The sequence below is a fragment of the Penicillium samsonianum genome (genome assembly GCF_028829775.1).
Source record: "Penicillium samsonianum strain IBT 33392 chromosome Unknown utg000006l_segment0_segment0, whole genome shotgun sequence".
Classification (NCBI taxonomy): Eukaryota; Fungi; Ascomycota; class Eurotiomycetes; order Eurotiales; family Aspergillaceae; genus Penicillium; species Penicillium samsonianum.
In genome coordinates, this window is record NW_026643264.1 from 1,005,488 (window position 1) to 1,030,840 (window position 25,353).

Here is a 25,353-nt window from a genome sequence, read left to right on the forward strand (position 1 = left end):
AATCTTGATATCTTGGTTCTTAGGGGAGTTGAAGCCCTAGATTAGGCATGGTAAAACGTCGGCCCGAGGTATGGGCTTACAGACTGGAACATGCGTAAAAAACAGGCATTAATCATCAGGTTTATGAACGCCAAGACTGTGGTTATGCATGAAATTGGGTTTTTGGGGGGGCCAAAGCCCAACCCCCATGGGCTTGGGGGTTGGGTTGGGCCTTAGAGAATGGGCCCAAAGCCCATGGGGGTTGGGCCTTGGGCCTGAGATCTAGGCCCAATTTTGGGCTTTGCGGAAGTCTAGTATCGATGCAATGATCTCAAGCGGGCTCTTAAGTGGAAGCAGTCTTCTCATGAAATCTGCAATGATCTCCTCTCCAGATTTTGCCCACTGTGCTTCGTTATTCAGCTCACATATGAATTTCTGGAGTTCAACAATGCCTGAGTTGTTAAGCGTTGGGAAATCCAGATCAAACGTGCCCCATGCAACACATTCCGGGATATGAAGATTCTCCCGACGCTTTCTGGATTTCTGTTTCCATTTTCTCCGGTGTTCCTGGTCCGGCATGACTTATTTTTGAATGTTAAGGAGTTGCCTGGAAAACTTGACTTCAAGAGATACTTCTGGAGCTGAATTTTGAGAAATTTCCCTAATAGGGCAAAGGGAAATTCGGTTGGGGAGAAGCGCAGTTTGGGGCGGGGGCTTCTTTTGAGAAGAGGTGAACTCTGAGCGTCGGGAACTTTCTATGAGAGAAGGGGAACTTCCAGGAGAGAAGGGGAGCTTCATATGCAACAGTGGGAAGTTCCCCCATGCTAGTTGCTAATGATTGATTGGCAGCGAGCTTTCTACTACTGGATTAGTGCTTACGGCGAAGCAAATGTTGCCCCTGCTCACCCACACAGAGGCAATATCTGGCTCTCAACAGCCATCGTCTCCATCACGAATGGGCGCTTGCAGCATTAGCCTGTCCATCCACGTCAATAGACTGGGTGGGTATCAAGGTGGGGGCTAGTGATTCTCGCCTTCTATCGCGCGACTGCCGCTCGGATCTTCTCTGCTAAACTCATGTATAAGAGAATAAAAAAAGCAATATGTGAAAGAACACGTCAGCGGTACATAGGACAGAGAAACTAAATAGAAAGAACTGACATCCGTGGTATAGTATTTTCAAAATTTATATCATGTTTGCTCTAATCCAACGGTCCCGTCACGATGATCATTCATTCCTGGGAGCCGTATCTAGTTCCTAGGAGCCTGGATATATTGACGCCCAGAATAATGGTGTCCGACCCTCATGGTCCTTTGACTCCACCTCCACCTGCCCAATCTCGAGTAACAGCTGCACCGCCGCCCCGTGACCGCCTCGCGCGGCCCAGGATAATCGCGTCCAGCCCGTGGAGTTCTTAGATCATATGAACAAAATTAACATCTGGAACGCGGCCCGGTGTCAAATTGAGGTTGGAAACTGGCCCACTCACCGAACAATGTAATGACGGTTTGGAGCCAGTTTGTCCTCTGACTTTAAGCGGCGTTGCACACTAGTCGGCAGAATCACAGCCAGTAAATAAGCAACCACTTTTGTAGAGACACAAGAAGCAAAGCCTTTAAGACTTGCGCCTCTCTACTCCGTAGTAATCTCTGCTATGAATCACGGAACCATGCAGGTCGAATCTGATCCACTATGAGAAAGTGAGCTTCAACATCCAAAGCTTTCGCAAAACGGACTATACTGACACTGTAAATTTCTAAATTGTTTGCGTATTCGAATTGACCCCAGGCTCGGAGCCTGTGTCCTGGAATTATCGATTTAAATTCATAGACATGTGTCTCTATAGTTCCCTCATCGGCGCTCCTTGTTTTGTTACATGATCTTTCCAAACACCATGTCACAAAAGCTGGTGGGGCAGTCAATCCTGACCAATGAACGCGCCTGGTACCATGTAGAAGAACACATCCTGGAGATTTGTCATTGTAATACCAAACCTGGAATTTTACAGTGATTCTCTCCGACGTGTTGTCTAGCCACATAGCTTTCGAAAATAATTGGCAACAGCCGCAAGTTAATATTATGATCGTCTAAGAGCTCAGCACAGTCTCGACCCTAGTACTTGTCGTGTTGTCAGCATTGTCTCAAGAAGGGAAAAAGGCCCAGACTAATGAGATGCCTCCCTATTTGTTTAGTCGCTTTAGTGCCAAAATGGCTGTCTCGTCATGTAATAGTTTTTCAAATCTGCCACCAGACGCAAAATACTTAGCCCGGAACCCGCCAGTCAGGCTCGATGTTTCTCAAGTTCCTGTAGGAATAATATTAACGGACGGCATTCATCACTGCTGGCACGATGTCCGCAGCAGGAGACTCCGAGTCGCTCCGGATGACCTCCGCTGTGCGTAGAACGAAGCAATCACATTTGTATTAGTCTGGCAACTGTGGCTTTTGATACAGTGAGATCTAATTAGCTCACCCTTGGCGGTTCATATCAGACGGTGTGCTAGTGTCTGTTTCAGACCGTGAGTCATAGCATCTGCCTATGTGCTGTTTCTGGCCCACACTACGGTGTTCTTGAACCAAAGGCTTAAATAGGAACGGAACTTCTTGTCAGTTTCATTTCCGGGTCTATTCCGCTGATTACTTTGGCATTTGTCATTTTCTCAAGGTTCGATTTCTTGACTTACCATGAATTTGATTTGCAGTAGATTCTAACTCTCATTATTAAGTGACCCAACCCATTGCCAGTGATCGAGAACGATGAACAACGCTTTTTTCCCCGTAAAAACCAAATTCGGCACCTGCCATGTCGCAGAGAGCCTCCAAAAATTTCACGTCCCATGCGAAGAATACCTGAGAAAGCGGAAAGAGGAGTGTGACCCCCTGGATGATATTCGCAAAGTTTCTGGAATCAGTCTGAGAGGTTGGCTCTGCATATGGCAGAGGGGCAAAATACGGGCCTCCCTGGGACAGCGTGCTAAGCATGACTCTTCGCCAAATACGTACGAGCCATGGGGGGGGCAAAGTCGATCCCGGAGAAACGATATTAGAAGCTTTGATTCGGGAATTCTCCGAGGAGACTGGTCTGAAACTTACTTGCATACATGATCAAGTGGGCGGCAACGACGTGTTTCATACACCAAAAAGCATGAGGTGGATTGAACAAATTCATTTCCTAGTTGAGGCCGAGAAGTCTCGAAAGTCTCTCATGTCTTCCAACGGTGGATCCTACCCCATCGTCATGGATCCGAGTGAGCATCAAAATTTTATGTGGGCTCCTGGCAGACTTGACGCATTGGGAAATCTTCTCATGACGGGAGCTACCAGAAACCACTTTGAACCAGCAGTTGCAAAGTTCAGGGAGAAGGTTCCTTGTCCCAAATGGCAGAAGCCTTTGGCCTTTTTCTATGGGTGCATTTGAATAGCTTGATATTCGGATCCCAAGGAATAGAGTGACTCCGGGCAGTGGATTTGGACTTGATTATATGTAGCTCAAAATGCACTTGACTGCGTCACATGTACCCTGAATATACGGGAATCATTATGGAGACTAGAATAAAAGGAATCTGGCGATCCAGCCAACACTTAAAACCTAGATCGGAATTTCCAACGGGTATTACGGTATTTTAACAATAATTCATCCGTTGGTTATAGACACTACTGCTAGCATTTTGCCAGAATTGTATAGCGGTAGCCTAAAGACGATTAGCGCATCTCGGAATTACTGTCCGGGGAAGAAGTCGTCGCAAGAGTGTGGAGGTAAACTGATTCGAAAACTACTGAATTTATGTACCCGAAGAATTATGCTTGTTGTGTCTGGTGACAGGATTGTACATTCATTCTCGAACTCAGCTTGACCAAAACACACTTGACAATTGTTATCTGGGCCCATAGCCAAGGCCTTCTACACTCTGGCAGCTTAGCCATTTGTGGTGCAAGGGAGTGAGTCGTTCGTCGTTTAATATCTTTCTTCATGTATGTATAGCTACTGCTCTGGTCAAGAAAGCGGATGGGAAGTATAATTTTTGGTAAGAAAATGCGGACGGCGGGTTAACTCAATTACACAATCTTATCGCGTGGAGCAACTAGTTGAGAGAACTATTGTAATAAACAGGCAATTAAATGATGGCAGGGAGAGTGGAGTGTAGATTCAACAAAAGGAACAATCTTCTCAACCGAGGTTTGAAGTAAACAGTCGTTTGTATTTACTCGTTTGCACCCCATCAAAATGCTTTAAGATCTTATTATGACCAAATAAATCAAACTGTCAGATGCTGTGCTGGTAGATAGTTTACTGGTAGATGAGTAGGAGGGCGAATTGGTTTCGTCCCTTTTTTCAATTATAACACACCATCTACCAGTCTTTAATCCATTATTGAGCACACAGGACGCTTTATTCCCATTATTATTGGTAAAAGTGACCAGTCCCGTTTGGTTCACCTGTATCCAAGCAGCGGGCGAACCATATTCTGTACCGCATATGTCGACATTCAGCAGAGATGATTCACGACGGTTGCCATTGACGACCTCACTGAGATGTGGAAAACTGGTAGCAGCGGTAAAATCTTTTGAAGTTATAGTGGCGTATTATCTCTTCTTAGGGGGGTTTTCGCACTTTCCGTTTTTCTTGGGTTACCGGATCGCCCCGGATCTACATCCGAAGCACAGATATCTTTTCGCCGCGGAGTCGCCTGTGAGTGCTACATAAGGCCATAGTTATTACTATTTTGATTTTTGAATGTAGTTCTCAAGACAGTTTCGACACTGTACTCAGTCCGTTTCTATAAAGCTAGTTGTAATTCATATAGGAAGAGCAGCAAATTGATTGCAACCCGGTGTAGGAGGCTTGAGGTTAGAACGGACAATTTTTAGGACGTCCACGGCAAATTTTCCCATCAAAACAGAGTAGAAGCGTTGGCTTGTGATATGTACAAAGCTTGGAATCAAGTTCTCCAAGGTAGTTGCTTCAGATGTATTTGGGTCTCCGAATTAGGGCTAGCGTTCAAACCCCGAAATGACATGTCAGTTAGTGAGAAATAGGATTTTCAACGTGCCGTCTCCAAGGATAGCACGATATGGTTATTGGTCCAGGTAGATAAGTGAGCTGTACGGTAGTCCTACTATATATTACACATAGAAACAGACTAGCAAATCCTGCCGCAGAACCTTAGCCCTGCCCAGGATTTGAACAAAGCATATAAAGCCATATAACTGCTATCAGAACGCAAAAGACTTTCAAATCTATTCCCTCTCTAATTGGCATGAGCTCCTCTACGAATGCTGCACGTGAAATCGGTGAGATCTCCACCGAAATGACCACATTAACCATGCTAATTGTCAATTTGAAATATTTAGTTCCTATGAAACCCCCCGATCTAGGAACGGGAACCAATCCTATCATAATTGAAGAGGAGTGTGCTCCTTTAGGATCGGCACTTAACCCTATCAATGTTGAAGACTCCGGGAACCCAATCCTAGCGCCGACCAAATCACCTGCCTGCGAAGACCTAGGGAAATCTCAAGCTCCTAATCGACCCTCTATCTGTTATATGCTCAATTGGGGGTGACTTTTGGGCGAGTGAGTCGGGATTCGTGTTCTCCATGTATAGTCCAAGTATGAACGACTACGCCTTTGGATGGCGCACAGACTTGATGGCAGGTGTTTAGAATCAAGCTGATAATTGGAGTGAACAGAAAGGAATATTAAGGCGTCACAGCGGGGGAAGCGAAGTAGTCGAGGGGCATAAGCTATTCCCGCGAGGCACGCAAAAGTCTACTTTCCCAGGGCAAGTCTAGTGAGGATAGCTGCAGATAGAGAGCAGGCAAACATTCTAAGAGACAGATCTCCGTAGATCGGGTGAGAGAGTGAACTGATTCTAAATGGCTCTTGCCCTAACCAGGATAACCGAAGATACAGGGGGGCAGGATCCAAATTCTTGGTGGAAACCTTCCCTTGCCTGAGTAGCTGATCAAATAATAAGACCCGTCAGGAAATTGGCCAGCATTGGACATGCCAGCATACTAGGGCATTTATTGGCTTGTGGCACAAGCCCATCCAGTGCCAATAGAAAGTCGGTTATCTGAAGCCATGATTTCACAGGAAGAATGGGAATGCTACCCTGTACGGATGGAAGGCTGAGTGTGGTAAGCGTGGAGAGGCGCGTTCTCCGAGATGGCCCTCCCCCCTGCCTAGTAGTGCGATACGTGAGTGACCCACTAAAGTACTCTTATTTCCATCCCATTTGGGATAGATGCGGACCTGCGAGGGTCTGTTTCCTAACCAGGTGGTCCGAGGTAGCCGACATTTTCATTGTTTGAACTTGGCCTCGCGCACAGCCTTGCACCGGCCGAGTCTTTTTACTGGTAGGTCAGTTCATCCATTGGCTTGGCAGGACAAGACGTTTTAGATCGTGAAAATGATCACATAGCAGAGGCCACCGGATAACGCATAATTAGGCGGCCAAAACATGGAGAGATAGCAAGAAATTGGGTATACGGGACGCGCGCGCCAGTGAAAATTGTACACAAAGCCCGATGGGAATAGTTGCGTGATATACCGCTGCATAAACCCATCATGGAAATGATGGTCATAGTATAAAGGGGGGGAAGGAGAGGAGGCGGAGGCGCGGCTTTTTTTAATATTCCTTTTACCAGTGGGCGGTCCAGGACTCATGTCACACGCAGCATCAAAACCCTTCTCCGAGGACTTCCTTTCCTTAATTTGCAAGCTAAAACATTTAATGCAGTGAATTACGGTGTATTGAAACTGCTAGTAATTACGCGGCTGACATGCTGAGAAAGACGGAGCGTTGCTGATCTTCCCATCAGTGCTCAGCAGGGTCAGTCCAAATATTGAGTCCCCACACAACGAGGTTTGCCGTAATATGATGATCTAGACTTGTGACTACTAGCGCTATCGCAGAGTCGAAAGGGATGTCTGGTCTTCTCGCGGGCCATTCGAGACTGCCAACTCTGACCAAAGAATTGGGGCCCTACGAATTGAAATCATGGTCTATGACATTATGGAGCTTGACATGGATCTATGAAAGGGAAATGCAAGTTCTTGGCCCAAGGATTTTGCCTTAGTATAAGTCAGATATCTGCACCCATGTTACTAGAATGACCCAGTCACATTATCTTCATGGCATCCATCTTGCTCAATTGCACATACATTCCCACTCCCATCAATAATACGCAAATATATGTTTGATGGTGACTTTGGCTACAATTGTAGAGGCATGGACAAGTGCGCGGTAGATAGTTTGGGCCGATGAACGTCCTAAAATCCCGGCAAAGAATCCCTCAAGGCAGAAGGATCCCTAATTTCATCTTGGAAATTTGGAATATTCGAGATGAAGTCTTTTAAGTGTCAGTAAGGTTCATGCACCCATTAATACAATAGCATACCTGCCAGCTTGCTCGGTTGGGATATTCCATCCTTGAATAAAGCTCTTTAATGAAGGCAATAAACTGAACTTGATCGAAGAGAATTCCCAAAGAAGCAATCAAAGCTCGCTCTGAGTGGCGTTTTAGACGGCCAAAAGACAGTGCCACAGCCGCTGCGTAAATATTCAGGTGCAATATGGATGGATGACAGCCGGTGGAACCGGGGGTTGAGATACGGAGAAACCGACTCCGTTTCCGCTTTCGAGTATTACTGGAAAGGCCGCCTTGATCACAGCCATCGGACTCAGACTCGTCCCAGCCTCCAATGGGAGGCGACTCGAGGGTATATTGACCCGTATATGCCAGCTCCAAGGCCCTTTGAACCATATCAGAGGTGGAACATTGGATATCTCGCTGGGTTTCCTGAAGGACAGAACCCGATTAGATTCCAAAATAACAAAAAAAACAAGGCGCGGAGATCAGGCAATCTCATTTAATATCTGTAGACACTGCAGCTGATCGAAGACAGCGTCAACGATAATTCAATGCCCTGGAAAAGATTTGTTGCCACAGGTAATGGTGAAGTCACTATGAGCCGGGCTAAGGTAAAGGCTGTTTCACTTTAGCTTTCCTAGTTCAGACAAAGCTTCAAAATACAGACCTTTTTATTCTTGAGAAGCATTTTCTCGTACTCCTTGTGGGGTTCCATATTCGACATAGCCATGAAAGGAATGAAAGCGCCGGAGTTGTGGCAACAGGTTGGGAGGCGTACAGCAAATTCCTGCAATTGTTGATCCTTGATGGTTTGAGCCATTCATAGGGCGTGGAATTTACAGGGATCCTTCAAAAATCGCGACTTTTAGTTTTCTCCATACGGTGACCCCGAAGGAGGCCAAAGCGCTTCAAAACCTGGTCTGTCCATTTCGGTGCCTAAGATGAAGCAAGCACATGTTCTGATGAGATGAGAGCAGATCTGGCGAAGCTGTTTGCTTTGATATGTGCAATTGTGCAAGACCTTACTATCCAGAATTCATTGGCTAGCAAGGGAAAATTCTGGAATGTCCCGAAAGCCAAGTGAACATAATATATGGATCTTGATGGTGTTCATGATCGATACAAGGGCATCACTGAATATCGCGCAATTATGTAGATATGGGGAGACTTTGCACAGGGCTAGATGGAGATCGAGGCGTGATGTGCGCTTGCATAAACTCATCATGAAAATAATAGACATAGCGGAACCCCAGAAGAATGGTGATAGAGAGGATGAGAGGAGGTGGCTTGCTGGCGGGGCCATCTTTGTTTACCAGTGCTCCAGGCGTTACAGGCGGCATCAGAAACTTTCTCAAGGCTGATTTTCTTCAATTTGCTATGTGATCATGGTATTACAATTCGATGATTAGGGTTTATTGTGTTCACTTGTAATTACAGGACATTCTGAGAGTCCCAGGAACCGCGGAGAGACTTGCTGATCCATGTGTCTGCGGTCGGCAGGGTCAGTCGAGATATCGAGCCCCACACAACTAGGTTTCCAGCAATGTGATCGTTCTGGCGCTGTGTTTTGCTTATGATCTAGATTTGTGGCTACTGGCGCTACCGCAGAGCTGACAGGGGTGTCTGGTCTTCTCGTGGGCCATTTGGGACTCCCCAATCTAACCAAAGGATTGGGTTCTAACGAATTGGAATCAAGCCGTAAATAATATTTTTGTTCAGGGTGATTATAATTGATGTACAAATAGCGTAGAAGTCCCCATGCATCTATTCTCAGTTATTACCATCATTCTCACTCCCTCTACACTGAATTCTTCCTGCCATGGAGGTGGAACATTTATCTCCTCAGGTAAGGCTTCCGATCCATTTCCACGACTAGGTGCTAAAACCTCGAAGCATACGTCGCTGGATTCCACAGATCTACACAGGGCGCAAACTTCGTTGAAAGCCCTCTATGGATTTTATTTGAGTAAAATGGAGCTAGAAAACAACACAATGTTGCCCGAACCGAAGTCTGAGACTTCTAATCTCATCAACATTTGTCAAGGCTTGAAAAAAGACAACCCTGACGAGGAGACGCTCCAAGCTTTGGCCCGAAACCCGACACTGGAAATTCATACGCAAGAAATGGTTGTACAATTTACAGACGGAGCACAAGAAATGCTGTCACTACTCGCTCGGCACTTTGACCCGGAGTGCACATCAATCACCATTGGGCTTCTTCGGTTTCTATCTTGCCCCTGCAGGCAACTGCACACAGTTTGCGAGCACATATACCCACATTACAACTTTTTGGAAACCTTCCAACACTTTAAGGAGAAACTCGGGCGTTTTCTGAAACTGCTGCCACACCTTGCGCTCAATGGTCTCGAAAAGTTCCATTCAGAGGTTTGATATCTATCATCTTTGGGTTCTTGATGTTTGGGAATTGGACGGCATTTTGGAAATAATTTTGACGTTCATGGTCAACGGGATCTGGGCGTTAAAATAGCTAAGAATTGAATACCTAGTATTCGTTCTGTATAATAGTCCAATATCACAAGCATTATTTTACTGATTTTACCATCCTCCAGCATACATTTATGTGTACCCCTCAGGCACAAACGCTTTGTTTCTTAGCCCGTACCCGAGATGGGGCTTACCTTACTTTGGCCTAGTTGTAAGCAACATTAGTCTGAGTAATACGGATCCATGAGCTCGATTGTTAGCCAATCGAACAAGTACACGTCATAGCAAAACACAACTTCACCCATATACCATCCACTTTACCATCCAAGGCCGATCGCTTCATATATGCTGCCATCGAAAATGCCTGCCAGAGGTTGGACCCGACAAGTGTGAACGCAGAGGATTTGACTCGATCAGTTGGCAAGACTAATTTCTTGTCCGCATCTTGCCACCCAAGGAGTGTTCGATAGCGGCAATAGAAAGTCGACCGTTCTTCTTCCTTAAGCCCCTCATGCTTTCCGTGAATCTCTCTCTCTCGATGTTCTGCCAATGAATCAAAACGAGTGAAAGAGCTGAGACACCCAGGACAGACATATTCCTTCTTTGCCTCTTCGAAAATGCGGTTTATAACATCGATCGTTGTCTCGTCTTCCGACATTGCGGTGAGATAATCGGTGGAGCTAATAGCAGGCTTTGCGTGGGTAGAAGCTCGAATATGATGGGTGCTGAGTGCGACTTGGAAAATGGATGAACGACAGTATAGTCCTTACTGGAGAGGGCATCATCGGCTCTTTAAGTAGCTTATATTTTATTTGCAAGACCATGAAAACATCCAGACAAAAGAGAAAACGGTGATTACGCCTGCGGGCTCTCGCCGCTGATCGCATATTTTTCTTTCGTGGTCTTCTCAGAAACTAGCACAACCTCGTCTTATTGGTACAAATGGCTTTCTTCTCCTTTTCTGGTAGGCACAAGTATATATCTGCTTTTGCCTCCCCGTATGTAAAAGCAAGCTATGTGCATGGGCTATAGGACGTACTCAAGGGTTCGAGACTTCAGTGACTAAATCTTCACCACGACGATATTTACAGGTGTGTGATCTCGAGCTCGTACATAGAGCAGGCACAGTTGGATCAGCCGGCGGTCTAAACTCACCCACATGGTCAGACATCATTGGTTCCGGAACAATTAAGAATTTTACACCTGTCTTTCTCCGCTGGCTCCATTGGCTCCATTCACTCCACTCACTCCATTCACTCCACTCACTCCATTCACTCCACTCACTCCATTCACTCCACTCACTCCATTCACTCCACTCACTCCATTCACTCCACTCACTCCATTCACTCCACTCACTCCATTCACTCCACTCACTCCATTCACTCCACTCACTCCATTCACTCCACTCACTCCATTCACTCCAGTTCCTCCGTTCACTCCATTCACTCCACTCACTCCATTCACTCCATTTACTCCACTCACTCCATCCCCCTCATCCGTTTCTGTTCGCTCCGATCCTCTTTCCGTTCTCCAGACTCGATAAATACGATATTAAAGCTCCTAAAACTTATTGCCGCCTACGTAAGGCAGCATTGTTTGTGTTCCGAGACGTATGTGGATTCAATTACTTGGTTGGTTGCTAGTACCGGGGCTCTTTGTTGCCGACACCCGAAGATCGAGAACACAAAAAAGTGTTATAGATATACCTGCGACCTACAAATAGTGGAACAGGGATCCTGGATCGGGTCCCCATGTCTAAGCTACTGCATGTACTTTGAAAATGCGCCGATCTTGCTGCATGTATACGATCAAAGAGGGATTTGGATCTAGTGCTGAATTGATGGTCATAATCCTTCTACCGTCCTTTTGTCATTTTACAATTGAAGTCTAGAATTGAAAAGGGCTTGCATATCCCCTTCTTATTCTTTTTGTTTTTTATACACACTCAGCATTATGTAAAAGATCATCCCACTTGATCAACCTTCTTCTTTCAAGATATTTCTGCCCCAACCCCAGGTACCATCTTTCGTTTACTTGAAATACAAAAAGTGGAGGCTTCCTTCCGTTCCTGCATCCCGAGTACGAACAGTTACTGTGCTGCAGATATCCGCTTTCCATCCCCATTGAGATTGAGACACCTGCACATTGTCAACTCGAACTGTGTGAGTACATTCCACTAATTTCTTCTGGTTCTATTTGCAAGAGTTTGATTGGATCCTGGTTGTCAGAATGCCAGCATTTGTCCTACCGGTTCCCGTATCGGGGCCGGGATGGCTTTTCCGCCGTTGGGTGTTCATGAACACCCTCTCCCGGGGACGGACTGGTGCTGCCGAAGATGCTTAGAAGCAGTTGGCTGACTGCAAATTCACAGCATTAGTACCAACTTCTTCGCAAGAGTTGCAACTCCCTCTCCCGAGTAGCACTATCTATGAAGAGAACAGTCTCCTGGGCGTGCAACAGCATCCTTCTCGAGACGACTGCGTACCAAGCACCTATACGTATTTATATCCGCCGCAATGGCTTACAATAAACCAACAAGCGGAGCCATGAAGAGGTCTGCCTCGGTTCTCGAAGGACCCCCCATATGGGGTGATGTTCCTGTATTTTGTTCCCTAAGAGAAATTTGGATTCCTTCTTACTGACATTCGATTAAGCCAATGATGACCAACTCCCGCTCATCGTTCCCTCCTCCTTGTGTTCACTTTGCCATTATTTACCTTGACGGTGACGGTAAACTTAAGGTTGATGAATCATCTTCTATTCAAGAGCAAAACTTGACTGTGTTCACCCCAGAAGTTCGCCAGAACTTCCTCGAGATTCTGGGTGAACGTATCGGCTACCGTGCCCCTGCTCGCCGTATGTCAAAGTGACCCTAAGTCCAATCAATGTAATATATGCTAATACCAATTTACAGAGACAATGGACACATCTCCTCGTCGGGTGAGACGTCGCAAGGGCAACGCTCCTGCTATTTCTGTCTGTGATGACCGCATGACTGAGCAGGATTCTGATAGCGAGGACCTCCCTAGCTCTACCGAAATGGTTCCTCTCCGCATTGGAGATGCCCAAAAGGTCATGGGCTATTACGAAGGTGCCCTAAAGCACTTCCAACAGCTGAACTGCCGTATGGTTGCCAAAGCATTCATCAAATTCATCGAGCCTCGCAAGCAGGTTCGACACCCTTACAATGGTGGCAAGGCACCACCAGGATCCGCCCCCGGTACTACTGGTGACCCAGAAAAGACCAAGCCCGAGTGGTGGCCTCCTGGTGTCATGCACAAGGAGCCCGACCACTTGAGAAAAGAGCGTATGATTTACCTACGGCCTTGATTGTTGATCTACTTGCTTACTTTATTTTCAACAGAACGCATTGAGCTCTTGCTTCACATTATCCGCAAGCTCGGCTCTTACGGCATTACTGCCGATAAGCTTAAGGATGTTGCTGGTGATACCAAGCGGAGCTTGAAGCACGCATCCCATGTCGAGATCATTTACGAGATCCTCCGGGTCCGAAGGATGGAGGAGCGTTTCGAAAGAGGTGAAATCGGCGCCAACATGGTCGTCTACACGATGATCCGCAGCCATAATCCTAAGGGTGATGAAGAAGACGACTCCGCCACCTCAGTGGCTATCGAGAAGCCCGAGCACATCAGCCATGGATTAATGAACCCCACCTCACCATTTGAGCAAGCATCTACCTCCTTAACCACACCTATCGACAATATCCCATCAGACCGCTACCTCCCAGGCAGGTTCTCTATGGCGGAGCCTCTCAACTTCGAAAATCCCGCCTGCCAAGGTCGCCACTACTACGCCACACCTCCCCAATGCTCCGATTCATTGTCGCAGCCCATGCTCAGCACTCCCATGGCAGCAGAGAACATCAGCCCCCATGACGTCTCGGTCTCAGCTTTCGACTACTCCGCTCACAACACCTACCCAAACTCTACTCCAGGAGTAAGCGGTAACTACGATACCTGGACGCCGCCTTTCCGCAATAACATCTTCAACCCTGTCGACTATGCTACACCGGCATTTAGCCAGTGTACGCCCCAGCCGTTAATGAACCAGATTCCCACGGTATTGCACGTGCAGCACATGGCCCATCTCCATCCCCAGCTGCCAGACATGGACTCCATCCACCGGACCTCTCTCTCTGTCCGCATGGGATCGCTGGGCCACCCGCGTTCTAACCGGATGCTGTCTCCCACACCGTCTAGATGACTAATAAGGTGTGAGGTTCTTGTCACCAACGTTTGACTCGAGGGCAGCGTCAAAATGGGACATGGGTATGGGTGTGTTTGCTCTTTTTTTTTGGGGAATGTTCGGGTTTTCTTTGATTTGAAGTGATCTATATTCCGGCCTTTGGTTTGTTCTGTGGTTTCTTTCTTCGATTTTTATTCTTTTCGCCATTGTATTTTTTTTTGGTGTTGGCCTTCTGCTTCTCCTGATCTGCTTCTTTTCTTCTATTGATCTGTTTATGTGCTTGATCCTTCTTGGTTTTGTTGTCTATATGGGTTTTCTCCAAATTAATTGTTTGGAGCTGTTGATGAATGAGATTTGGATAGCGAAATTCATTTTGTCGATAATTGTCAATAATGCCTATTGATATTAAAAAATTCCAACTAGTTGGCCGAATAGAGAGAAGTCCAATGACTCGCTCAGAAATTGGTCTTAGCAAATAGGAAGAGCAGGGGGCGTGGAGGTTTCTAGAATAAAGTATGGTGGATAATCGTGTTGGGTCCTGATGGGATTTATGCAATATTAGTAAAACCCTCTCTACCCCTGATACGCCTCACAGTGTGCTGATACATATACGATTCAGCTTGGACTAGGCTCCCGAGTCCACCTTCGACACGTAATATTCTGTGTTGATCACAATAGAGTAATTGGTGGAAGCTTTCTATAGAGATAACCTGCGGTAGTTTTTGAGCCTAGGAATTGGTTCCTGGGAACAACCCCGGTCATACAGCATGCCAAGGTGGAGTCTTCCCAAAATTGGCATCGGCTGACTTCACTGGCCACAGCCTGAGCTCTTTAGCTTTGCTCCAGGGGCTGGGCATATGTCGTATTGATGCTGATCAGTTTCGAATTGCGAGTAATGAGACCGCAGTAGCACTCGCCGACCCCGACTAATATTGCGGACTCCATCTGCTCGGTTTATGTATGTTGTATATGGCCCGAACCCCAAATGTGACACGTGGATTAGGAAATCCCAGAGGTATAGCCAATGGGAATTGGTGTCTCGATCATCTTCGAGATTGCATTTTCCGCTTTTTTTCACATTAGGGCTTTTGTACATAAGTACGAGGGAATGATACATATCTTTACGTCCTCCTTTGAGGGGCCAGGCCCCTGAATTCCAATGTACTATTTACTAGGATATGGATCCTGAAGCGTTGTAAAAACGTAACGGTCCCAAATTCCGGAATTTGGGGCCAGAATCCCGGGCCTTTGACCTGAGCTCAGGCTTGCATGCACATTCACCGACTGCTAGGCTAACACTGCATATGAGGCTGATTTGCGGAATTGGGTATCATCATGAGTGAAGGAAGCCTTGTAAAGATGCAGCTGCCACTGTGAAATGGAGACAGCCATGGAATGGGTGAAGATCAAGAGGAATACGTCAGATTCATGCGCCCCTCCCTAGCACCGACAACAAAATCTCGTATCAAATCACAATGCCTCAGGCATATTCACCGAAAGACTTGATTGGTCCACTAACGCAGAGGCCGCCTTAGTTGGGGATACTGGAACATGGCCTTTGGATCCCCATTGGGGATATTCAAGGCCTCCGAGATGATTGACTAAGCCGTTGACTCCACAAATGCAGGCTACGAGCTGGAACAGAGGTCTAGAGGCGCCTTGCATACTCTAGCGCGCTATGCAAGTTACTTGCTCTCAGCCTCTGGATACTAGAGTTATTCCACCCCCTCTCTGAGCCGTGCATACTAGTGACAAGAAAATGATATCAGTTGGGGTTACTTCGATAACTCATCCACAACGCTGATGGTTGACATTTCCCCTGTAGTACTCCGAGACGACATTGCAGCAGGTATTGTCTCACATATATCGTGTCACCTTTCAATTTGACATATCGGATCTATCAATTCCCTAACCGCTCACCGAAGTCTATAATAGTTCCTTTGGTTCCCATCAGTGACCCTGTTGCCACCGTTGGTAATTCACATATCCGCCACCAATAGCTCGAGACAATCGCATAAGAAGTCTTTATTTTGCTCTTCAGCCAACCTCTATTATGAATCCGCAAACGCTGTTAGAGTATCTCCTTACATGCTACCCAGTTTTCCTCATGCTATTGTTCGTTGTGGTTTGTGTGATCCAAGTGGTCGTCACGAGCAAGACCGAGCAAAAAGACCCGCAGAACAATGAGGACCAGCATCCCAGACAGACCTGGAACCCGATAGCTTTCAGTCAGGTTCAGCCTTTTTCCCGGACCGTCAAACACTGCTTTAACTGGCTCTCAGCCGGTGTGCTTGTGACATTCTTTGCGAATGCGACGATATATACCACCCATGTGTTAATGGCCCGCTCCGAGTATTGGTGGCGCGGGCAGTCTGTAGTGGTGCGTCTCTATGCGCTACGTCTTCTACTGCTATGTTATGTGTTACGTCCTAACAACCGCAGATTTATATCGTGGGCTCTATCTTTGCCTACGCAGTTATTCTTCTCAGCATACTCGATACCACCTCTTCCCCGACGGCCACTCAGCTCACATGTTGGTCCTTCGCCATTCCCACTGAGCTTATTATTCTTACCACCTCCCTCTCAATTTATACCTCAGTCCACTATGAGCCAGTAGTCGGAGACCCCGACGGAGGCGCAATGCGCCAGGGGATCACCTTTTGGGAGTGCATGGAAGTGGTCCCCAACGGGGTCCGTATATTGATTCTGGTCTCTCTTGTTCTACTCTACTCCACCAAGTCTAGTAATTTCATAGGACTTGATGGAGGCTCAGAGGAAGAGCCAGGTTGTGATACTGAGACAACTCAGCTACTGAGCCCTCCGCGCACAAAGAGTTGTCGTGGTAATGGCCAGATCTATGGTTCAACAAGTGGAACTGCGAGACCCGCAGATACCAAACCACAGAACTCCTGGGCCCGACCAGAAGAATTGCCATCCAGGAGTTGCTTGGAGTATCTCAGTGGCTTCTCCCGTTTTTCCCCCTACATGTGGCCCTCCAAGTCCCCCTGCCTACAGGCTGTGGCAGTGATTTGTTTCCTTCTCGTGATTTTCCAGCGAGTTCTCAATGTGTGGATACCCATCCAGACTGGGGCGATCATTACATCTTTGGCAAATCAACAAAATGCAAATGACCTCCAACCACCGTGGTTTGAGATCTGCATGTATGTTTTTTACCGGTGGCTGCAGGCAAATGTGGGCTCTTTGCGCTCTGGTCTCTGGATTCCCATCGGCCAGTATTCCTACCTGGAGCTTTCCACAGCTGCCTTCGAACATGTTCACAGTCTCAGCTTGGACTTTCACCTGCGAAACCAGACAGGCGAGCTTCTTTCAGCTCTGAACAAAGGCAAATCAATCAGTTCATTCCTGGAGCAAATAATATTTCAGTTCCTTCCTACGCTAGCTGATCTGCTCATCGCAATTGGGTATTTCCTAGTTGCGTTTGATGTTTACTACGCCCTCGTGGTTGGAATCTCGGCATTTGTGTATCTTTATATTACCATTCGCATGGCTCAGTGGAATGCGAAGACCAGAAGAAAGATGGTCGATGCTTCGAGACACGAGGATGCGATCAAGTAAGTTGAGGCAAATACCAAGGATCTGAGTTACAAGGTTGACATTCATGCACACGCAGAAACGATTCGTTGGTCTCCTACGAAACGGTGAAATACTTCAATGCGGAACGACACGAGTTTGTCCGATACCGACGCGCTATCTGCAATTACCAGAATACTGAGTACTACACATTTCTCTGTGGGACTCTATTAAACACCAGTCAAAGCACTGTGCTGTTGACCTGTTTACTGGTCACTTGCTTCATCGCTGCATTTCAAGTCTCTACTCTCCAGCAACCCGTGGGTCGGTTTGTTACCTTGTTGATGTACATGGCCCAGCTACAAGGTCCTCTGAGCTTCTTCGGAGCCTTCTATGTCTCCATACAGTCGGCCTTGATCAATGCGGAGCGTATGTTGGAGCTTTTCAAAGAGAAGCCAACAGTCACTGACAGCGATCACGCCTCCCCCTTGGCCACTTGTGAAGGAAGGGTCGAGTTTCAGAATGTTAAATTCTCCTATGATCCGCGAAATCCTGTATTGAATGGACTCACGTTCACTTGTCGACCAGGAACCACTACAGCCCTCGTGGGAGAGTCCGGTGGTGGCAAATCTACGGTTCTCCGTCTCCTCTTCCGGTCCTACAACCCTAAACATGGCAAAATCCTCGTCGACAGACATGACGTCCAGGATATCACGATTGATTCTCTGCGCAGGCATATCGGTGTGGTTCCGCAGGATACGATCCTTTCCAACGAGACTTTGATGTACAACTTGAAGATCGCAAATTTAAATGCTAGTGATGAAGATGTATACCAAGCCTGTCGCAATGCCGGTATTCATGCCAAGATCAAGAGTTTTCCAGACGGCTACTACACCAAAGTTGGAGACCGTGGACTGCGCCTCAGCGGCGGTGAGAAGCAACGCGTGGCAATCGCTCGAGCTATCCTCAAAGATTCTCCAATCATACTGCTGGATGAAGCTACATCCGCGCTCGACACTAAAACCGAAGAGCATATCCAGAATTCCCTTGCAACTTTGTCCAATGGCCGAACCATGCTCATCATTGCCCATCGGCTAAGCACCATCACATCGGCAGACCTCATTCTAGTCATAGAGGAAGGCCAGGTGGTCGAGAGCGGCACGCATGAGGAACTGGTGAAAATGCAAGGCCGTTATTCCCGCATGTGGCGAAAACAAAATGGTGAGACGGACACACCTCAAACATACGACAAGGTGGTGCGCATTTAAGCAGATCATCTATACAAAGGTTCAAATGATACAAGCCATGCAACCCGCTGAAGGACTATCTGACTTTTGTCTCAAACTGCTTTTGTTTTTCCTGTTTTCTTTACCAAAATCAGACGACCGCATGGGTTCACCAGCACCTATCTCTGCGCAGTTATGATGTAATGATGAAGGTAATATATCAGGATGATTATGCTCTTCAAACAAGGTCCTATTTCCTGATTCGGCTCTGTCCTTCTTATGATTATTTTGCCAAGGTCTACGTTGACCATGATTGCAAGCGTAAAGCGAGTCATCAGAGAAAATGTTGTTGCAAATTTCACCAGTACGGAGCACTCGAACTCGACTTACAACAACCACAACCATATAACCCTAAAATTCGTACTGCACCCACGCTTTGATACCCTGGCATTCAGAAACTTTAATCTATATTTTCTTAAATGGAATATGCATGGAGTTGTGATCGGTTGAATCCGATCATTTTCCACGCTGAAGCGCTTATCTAAGTATGCACTAAACCCTTCTGAGTTTCGTGGTAAAAACTAAACCCTTTTTGATTTTCATGGGCAAAACTAAACCTCTTACAGAAGATCAGCGTGCCTGTCAGCGATATTATGATAGCTTCGATTTCTATGCTGCCAAGGTTTCTCCATGTCCCTATCCGTATCACCCTGCAAAAAAGAGACCTTTCCTGCCGCGGACTGTAGTATTGAGCATGCCTGCACAGTGCAGGCTGCACTTACTTATCATGGCACCATCAGATCTCCCAACGCGGAAAAGAGGACGACCACGAACGTATACATCTGCTAAGGACAAGCAAGTATCGAGTGTCACGCAACGGCGAAGCCGCCGACAGTCTACCCGCGCTGTGCATCGAGCGCAAGAATTCGATCAGTACTATTCTACCACAGTGCCTCTGTCTACTGATATCAATGAGCCTCCGTCGACCTATTTTCCTCCGGGAGAACTCTCAATCGCTACCGAGGTTGAGCAACTTCTGCCACCTCTTAGCCCCGACCCTGGACCGTGGGAACTATCGGTACCTGATATCCCGCCGGTAGATATCGAGGTGTCGTTAGAACCCACGAGTGATATAGCCCACGATCCTACTCCAGCGATGTCGCCAGACAATGTACAAGAAGGGACAGACGAGGCCGATCCTATTCCAGCGGCGACTGAAAGCCTGGTCCAAGCGACCAACCCGTTCGTGGTTTTAGCTCCCGATCAATCGGAAGACGTTGCAACCAACACGGCTAGTGATATCTTTAAACTAGTCCGGCTTCTCACTGACCAACTCCAACAACACCATGGCTGCTGCCACCAGTGCCATACGCAGCAGGAGAGTGAGCATCAAATGCAGCATACGGAGCATCTTGGCCTAGGAAAGTATATAGACCGGATTCAGGCAGATGGGGGATATCCGGATGTTCTTAGTGCTGCAACGATGGCTAGACGAGAGGACAACCTAGCAGGACAGACCAGCGCAGACCGAAAACGGGAGATCTATACTGGGATCAATTCAGCCACGCCTGACGCTGGTCCAGTGCACCTCTGCCTTACTGCCGACCATGAGCCGGAACGCCCGACCGCGGTGACTTTTGATATCGATAGTATCGTGGGATTTGCGCACAGCCTAGCAGTGGCTAAGCTCGGAGTGCGGTGGAACTCGACTCAGATGGCCGTCTCTGATCTTCGTTCGGGTCTGCACCTTGATCCTCTTCCCATACAATATATTGGAAGCAATGGTCGCGCTCACCACGTCCGACGGCCGGTGCATGTGATCCCACATTATACATTTGGGCGGCTAGTCGGATTTGAGGATATCTCTCTTTACTTCCTATTCCCGCAGCTATACAGGGAGTAACAGCAATCTAGTCGCCTCCGTGATGATGACTTTCGGATTTGGATGGACCAGATACTCCTCCCTGCAATCTATCGCCACCACGACGGTTCGCTTGTCCAGCATTATCCTGCTAGCTTTGACCACAGCCGGCTGAATGCTACAGCCCGGGGGGTTGAGATGCGCTCGCAGCGAGTGGATCCGGTCGCTCGGCAGCAGCTTCTATTCTATTTCCTCCCGCCAAATGCACTCGCGCTTGTGTGGGCAAGTATTTTAGAGACCATCGAGAGCGCTGGACTTCAGCAATTCTCGGGTATGACTATCCTCGTCCAAGGCAAAAACCTGAAGACATTGACCAAACCCAACACGTAAGTAAGTAAATTAAAGTAAGTAAATTTCATTCGCGGATCTGTCAGGCGGTGAAGCCCGATTTGCCGGCAGGGCACTACATGATAGCCGGGACAACTATGTCACATGACGATGACTATTTACTCCACTGTTTCCGACGCTCCCCTTTCACGCCCCTTTGCTACGCGTTTCGTAGCGTAAAGAAGGCGTACTCTCTCCAAGGAAACAGGGCAAAATCGCCATCCCCGTCTTCAGTTGATCGCTTTTATCCCTGCGGGGCCGAGGCTCGTACGTCCAGCAACTCACACGGCAAGCCGCGAAGGTGGTCGGTGACGCAGGGGGGTACTCACTGTAGTACTGGGGGCCCGGAATGGGGCAAGCGAGGGGATATAAGATCCCAGGGTCACGAGTCTACCTTGTTGGTGACTCGGTAGGTGGTCGGTAGGCTCCTGAATTGGCCGAGGAGCTTAGTTTGCATCATAAAGTTGACTGCTTTGACTGCTAATGTTGGCTTCGAGAGCCATTCTTTCCACGGGTCCTGGCCACCTTCGCTACCGCCTTCTCGGTCAAGACCAAGAATTCGGTGGCGGAGTTCAATGAAACGGGGACAGGAGAAGAGGATGTGGTGCGTGTTCATGATGCCTTGGTCGCATGTGCAACGCGATGGGTTGCGTAGTGGGTTATCTTCTAGGGCCTGTTCCCTCCACTGCGGGAGGGTAGCGAGGTAAGCGGGGAGACCAATCTTACCGGTCTGCATCTGCACCAGCACTGAGCTGGCTGCGCGTCTCAGGGATCCGTGTATCGTAAAAATCTCTTTCGTCGGTTCAGGGAAAAGTGCGCGGAGATGAGCGCCGCTGTTGCTTGTCGCCCACTCCTCCTTCCACCGTTTTGCAGCCAGCTCGCGGAGCTTAGTGCGGCAGCCGGAAAGGAGGATGGCCGCTTCGGCGGGCCCGTATGTACTTGCTGCGAGCTTTGCTAGGACGTCGGCGTGCTCGTTTCCGTGGACTCCCATGTGACCGGGGATCCAGTGGATACGGATGCGCCAGGCCGCCAGTCGTAGGTTTTCTATCTGAATGGCGATGTTGCGGAGAATCTGCTGCCCGGAGCTGCGTCGCGGGTGGGCACATGCCTGGATGGCGGCCTGGTTGTCCGTGAAAATGGTCATTGTGCGGACGGGGGCTTTCGAGGTAGCCACAAGCTCCCTCACCAGGTCATCTTTAATCTGGCTGAGTGCCAGTAGGATACCCTTCAGTTCAGCCGCGTAGACGGTATCCTGGTCGTCGAGTCTGGCGGTTGCGTTCCCTTTGGACGTGACTGCCGAGGCACCGACGCCTCCGTTCTCTGTCTTGCTCCCATCCGTGTAGGCGATTGCCGAGTTTGGTCCGTAGAGAGGTGTCGCGCGGAGAATCAGATCATGTTCTTTGATGGCAGTGTCCTTGTCCGGTGCTATCCGGGTCTCGGGCGGTTGCCACCACGGGGGGACCGCGAACGGCCGGATCAGCTGCAACCTGTTGACTTCAACTCCTTTGAACTTGAGATGTGTCTCCAGTCGTTTGAGAGGCGATATCAGCCCGTATCGTCGTCCTTCCTCACTTCGTCTAGCGAGTGTGGACCGAAGGGGTGAAGCATGTATGCGGAGACAGGCCTCTTCCGCGAGGCGTTGTATGGCGATTGGTGCAGGTGGGACGAAGAGACATACCTCCAGGGCGGGCCCGGCAGTCGTCCGGAAAGAACCTGCGATATACTGGAGAACCTGCCGTTGCATCGACCGAAAGGCGCTATTCGCTCGATCCTCGAATGTTTTAGAGCCGTACGCCCCTTGTGTATACCACGCGGAGCAGGCGAATGAGATCTGAGGGAGTAGGACTGCTGTCCACATGCGGCGGAGGTGTAGGGTCGAGACGCCCCATGTCATCCCCGCAATTGACCGTAGCGCGGCAATCAATTGTGCGGCCTTCTTGCGACACTGCGCGATTTGGCTTTCTCCCGTGAGGTGCTCATCTAGCATGACGCCGAGGTATTTGAGTGACGAGGTGGGCGGGACTTTAACGCCTTGAAGGGTGATGCTCTCGCCGGACGGCGGTCGGCTTACCCTTCGAGCACTCCAGCCTTTCTTCCACATGTGCATTAATCCGTACTTGGCAGGCGCGAAGCGCGAGGCATGGCGACTAGCCCAGGCATCCGCGACTTGATGCAGCCTCTCCAGGCGTCGGCAATTGTCCAGCGCGGATTGACTCCACACCAAGATACAAATGTCATCGATGTATCCGGTGACAAGAGCTTTTCCGGCGGCGGCAGTGTGAAGCTCGTCGATGAGGTCCGCGTTGTAGAAGAGGTAGAGGATCGGTGATAGCGGCGAGCCTTGTGGGATGCCTGTGGCAACCGGGTGCGTGCCCATCGAGCCTTCTTGTAGAACCAGCGTTGTTGAGCGGTCTCTCAGAAAGCTCAGAATCCACCGAACCATTTGCTCCGGTATCCTTCGTTTCCTGAGACAGTGGGCTAATCTCTCATGCGCCACATGATCGAACGCACCAGTCACGTCAAGTGTGAGCAGTGTAGCGACGTGCTCATCCCGTCTCCAGGACTCGTACACTCGCTCAAGGAGAAGGTGAAGGGCATGATCGCATGATCTTCCGACTCTCCCTCCAATGTGAGTATCCGGTAGGAGTGCGTGAGCCTCGACGAGGTAGCTCAGTCGGGTAGCGAGTATTGACTCCAGCGCCTTCCCCAGTGTGCTCAGTAGAGTGATTGGTCTGTAGGCCTTTGGTATGGTATAGTCCGATTTCCCAGGCTTCCTGAGAATGACAGTAGTCGATTCGCGGAAGTGGCTAGGGCAGTACCCTAGCCGCAGACATTCGTTGAACAGATGTGTCAGAAACATGAGGGGGTTTGGTATCTCGATAGCCTTCTTCAGTGCGGCGTTTGGGATCCCGTCTGGGCCCGGGGCCTTGTACGACGCAGATCGCTGTATAGCGTGCATGATTTCTTCGGAGGTGATGAGTGGCGCGTTGACTGCAGCAGGGTAGTCATATCCCTCGAGGTCTGATAAGTCCGCAGTGGGTGCGGGAGGGAATAGGACGTCGCGGAGGATTTCTGCCTTCTCCTCTGCCGTCACGTACTCCCTGTCCCCTGCACGCAATGTCGGAGTGTGGGTCGCCCGCGGGGTAGTGTTCCTGGCCCATCTCGATAGCTTCCAGAAGTCGTCGATTGACTTGGTCGCTGCTTCTACTCGTTCCCGATGTGCTTCATTGGCGACCTTCGCACTCTGGCGGCCAAGTTCGTGGCGCATCTGTCGGAACCGCTCCTGGTCCTCTTCGCTTCCGGTCTCTCTTGCCCATCGTCGTGCACGTTTGACCTGGCGTCTTAGATCTTCTAGCTTCTTCGTGTACGTGGGAAAGGAGTGTGGGCCGACTCTTTTTGTCGGGACGGTGCTGTGGGTGGCGTCTACCATCGCGGAGGTAAGTTCTTCGACTGCCTGGTCGACTTCGTCGGTGCTGCGGAGGGGACGGCGGGACCACGTCTTGGATCTGAGCACTTTCAACCACTCGTCCCAGTTAGCCTCCCTCCAGTTCGTGGTCGTCCGGGAGGGCGCTCCAGTGCATTGGATGTCGAATTCGGTCAAGACTGGCACATGGTCGGCTGCATATAGCCACTGCCGTTGGGTGGTGCACCGTGTACATCGCTGGGCTAGGGATCTCGACGCCCATGTCAGGTCCAGCGTGGTCTCAACATGGTTGCCGTACACCAGGCCCTCGTATGAAACCGCGCCTCTTTGCGTCAGCAGTTGCATGTCTCTGTCACCCATGATACTGATTAGGTCATCGGCATCTTCATCCTCCTGTTGTGATTGCGTCGTTTGCGACCAGAGCGGATGGTGTAGGTTAAAGTCCCCTACCACCACGTGCTGGCCCGCGCCGCTATTCCTTAGCAATCTTCTGACTACCTGGAGCGTGGCTTTGGCGGTCGCCGCGCGTAGTTCCTGCCGATTTTCGTCGCCCTCGTCTCGGACCTTGCTCTCCACATATACATTGTGTACGTGTATCGCCCCACTATCGGTCTTCACTGTGAGTGTACTTGCGTCTCGTGTGTGGTAGCGGATCGACCATGATTTCGGGTCGATTCTCTTATTAACATAGAAACAAACTCGCGGTTTCGCGGCGTCTGCCTCGGCTTTTCCTCCGTGGACTTGTTCCGTCGGGGGGAGAAGGACGTGGAACCGTCCACCTAATGCCTGGGAATACGTCGTCATGGGGTTGGTGTGATTGTACACTTCTGGCTCCTGGATGGCTAGGATCTCCATCTCCTGCACTCCTTTTTCGCCGAAGAGGTGCATCATGACCTTGTTTCTCGACTTCCAAGTG

The 25,353-nt window shown here is 48.9% G+C and overlaps 6 protein-coding genes across 6 annotated transcripts; 4 read left to right on the forward strand and 2 right to left on the reverse strand.

The window, feature by feature from the left end:
- Nucleotides 1-9,713: 9,713 nt before the first annotated feature.
- On the reverse strand, nucleotides 9,714-10,460 carry N7471_010516 (uncharacterized protein; the record flags this gene model as incomplete). The annotated part of the gene is made up of 2 exons (XM_057283235.1): nucleotides 9,714-9,829; nucleotides 10,112-10,460. The coding sequence occupies 2 exons, from the start codon at nucleotides 10,458-10,460 to the stop codon at nucleotides 9,714-9,716; spliced, it is 465 nt and encodes a 154-aa protein (XP_057132214.1).
- A 1,858-nt stretch (nucleotides 10,461-12,318) lies between these two features.
- Nucleotides 12,319-14,026, forward strand: N7471_010517 (DUF2841 domain-containing protein; the record flags this gene model as incomplete). The annotated part of the gene is made up of 4 exons (XM_057283236.1): nucleotides 12,319-12,402; nucleotides 12,457-12,658; nucleotides 12,717-13,109; nucleotides 13,167-14,026. The coding sequence occupies 4 exons, from the start codon at nucleotides 12,319-12,321 to the stop codon at nucleotides 14,024-14,026; spliced, it is 1,539 nt and encodes a 512-aa protein (XP_057132215.1).
- Nucleotides 14,027-16,061: 2,035 nt separating this feature from the next.
- Nucleotides 16,062-18,807, forward strand: N7471_010518 (uncharacterized protein; the record flags this gene model as incomplete). The annotated part of the gene is made up of 3 exons (XM_057283237.1): nucleotides 16,062-16,388; nucleotides 16,451-17,580; nucleotides 17,640-18,807. The coding sequence occupies 3 exons, from the start codon at nucleotides 16,062-16,064 to the stop codon at nucleotides 18,805-18,807; spliced, it is 2,625 nt and encodes an 874-aa protein (XP_057132216.1).
- A 745-nt stretch (nucleotides 18,808-19,552) lies between these two features.
- Nucleotides 19,553-20,668, forward strand: N7471_010519 (uncharacterized protein; the record flags this gene model as incomplete). Its single annotated transcript, XM_057283238.1, has 1 exon — nucleotides 19,553-20,668. The coding sequence occupies one exon, from the start codon at nucleotides 19,553-19,555 to the stop codon at nucleotides 20,666-20,668; it is 1,116 nt and encodes a 371-aa protein (XP_057132217.1).
- A 42-nt stretch (nucleotides 20,669-20,710) lies between these two features.
- On the forward strand, nucleotides 20,711-21,016 carry N7471_010520 (uncharacterized protein; the record flags this gene model as incomplete). Its single annotated transcript, XM_057283239.1, has 1 exon — nucleotides 20,711-21,016. The coding sequence occupies one exon, from the start codon at nucleotides 20,711-20,713 to the stop codon at nucleotides 21,014-21,016; it is 306 nt and encodes a 101-aa protein (XP_057132218.1).
- Nucleotides 21,017-21,395: 379 nt separating this feature from the next.
- Nucleotides 21,396-25,325, reverse strand: N7471_010521 (uncharacterized protein; the record flags this gene model as incomplete). Its single annotated transcript, XM_057283240.1, has 1 exon — nucleotides 21,396-25,325. The coding sequence occupies one exon, from the start codon at nucleotides 25,323-25,325 to the stop codon at nucleotides 21,396-21,398; it is 3,930 nt and encodes a 1,309-aa protein (XP_057132219.1).
- Between the last annotated feature and the right edge of the window lie 28 nt (nucleotides 25,326-25,353).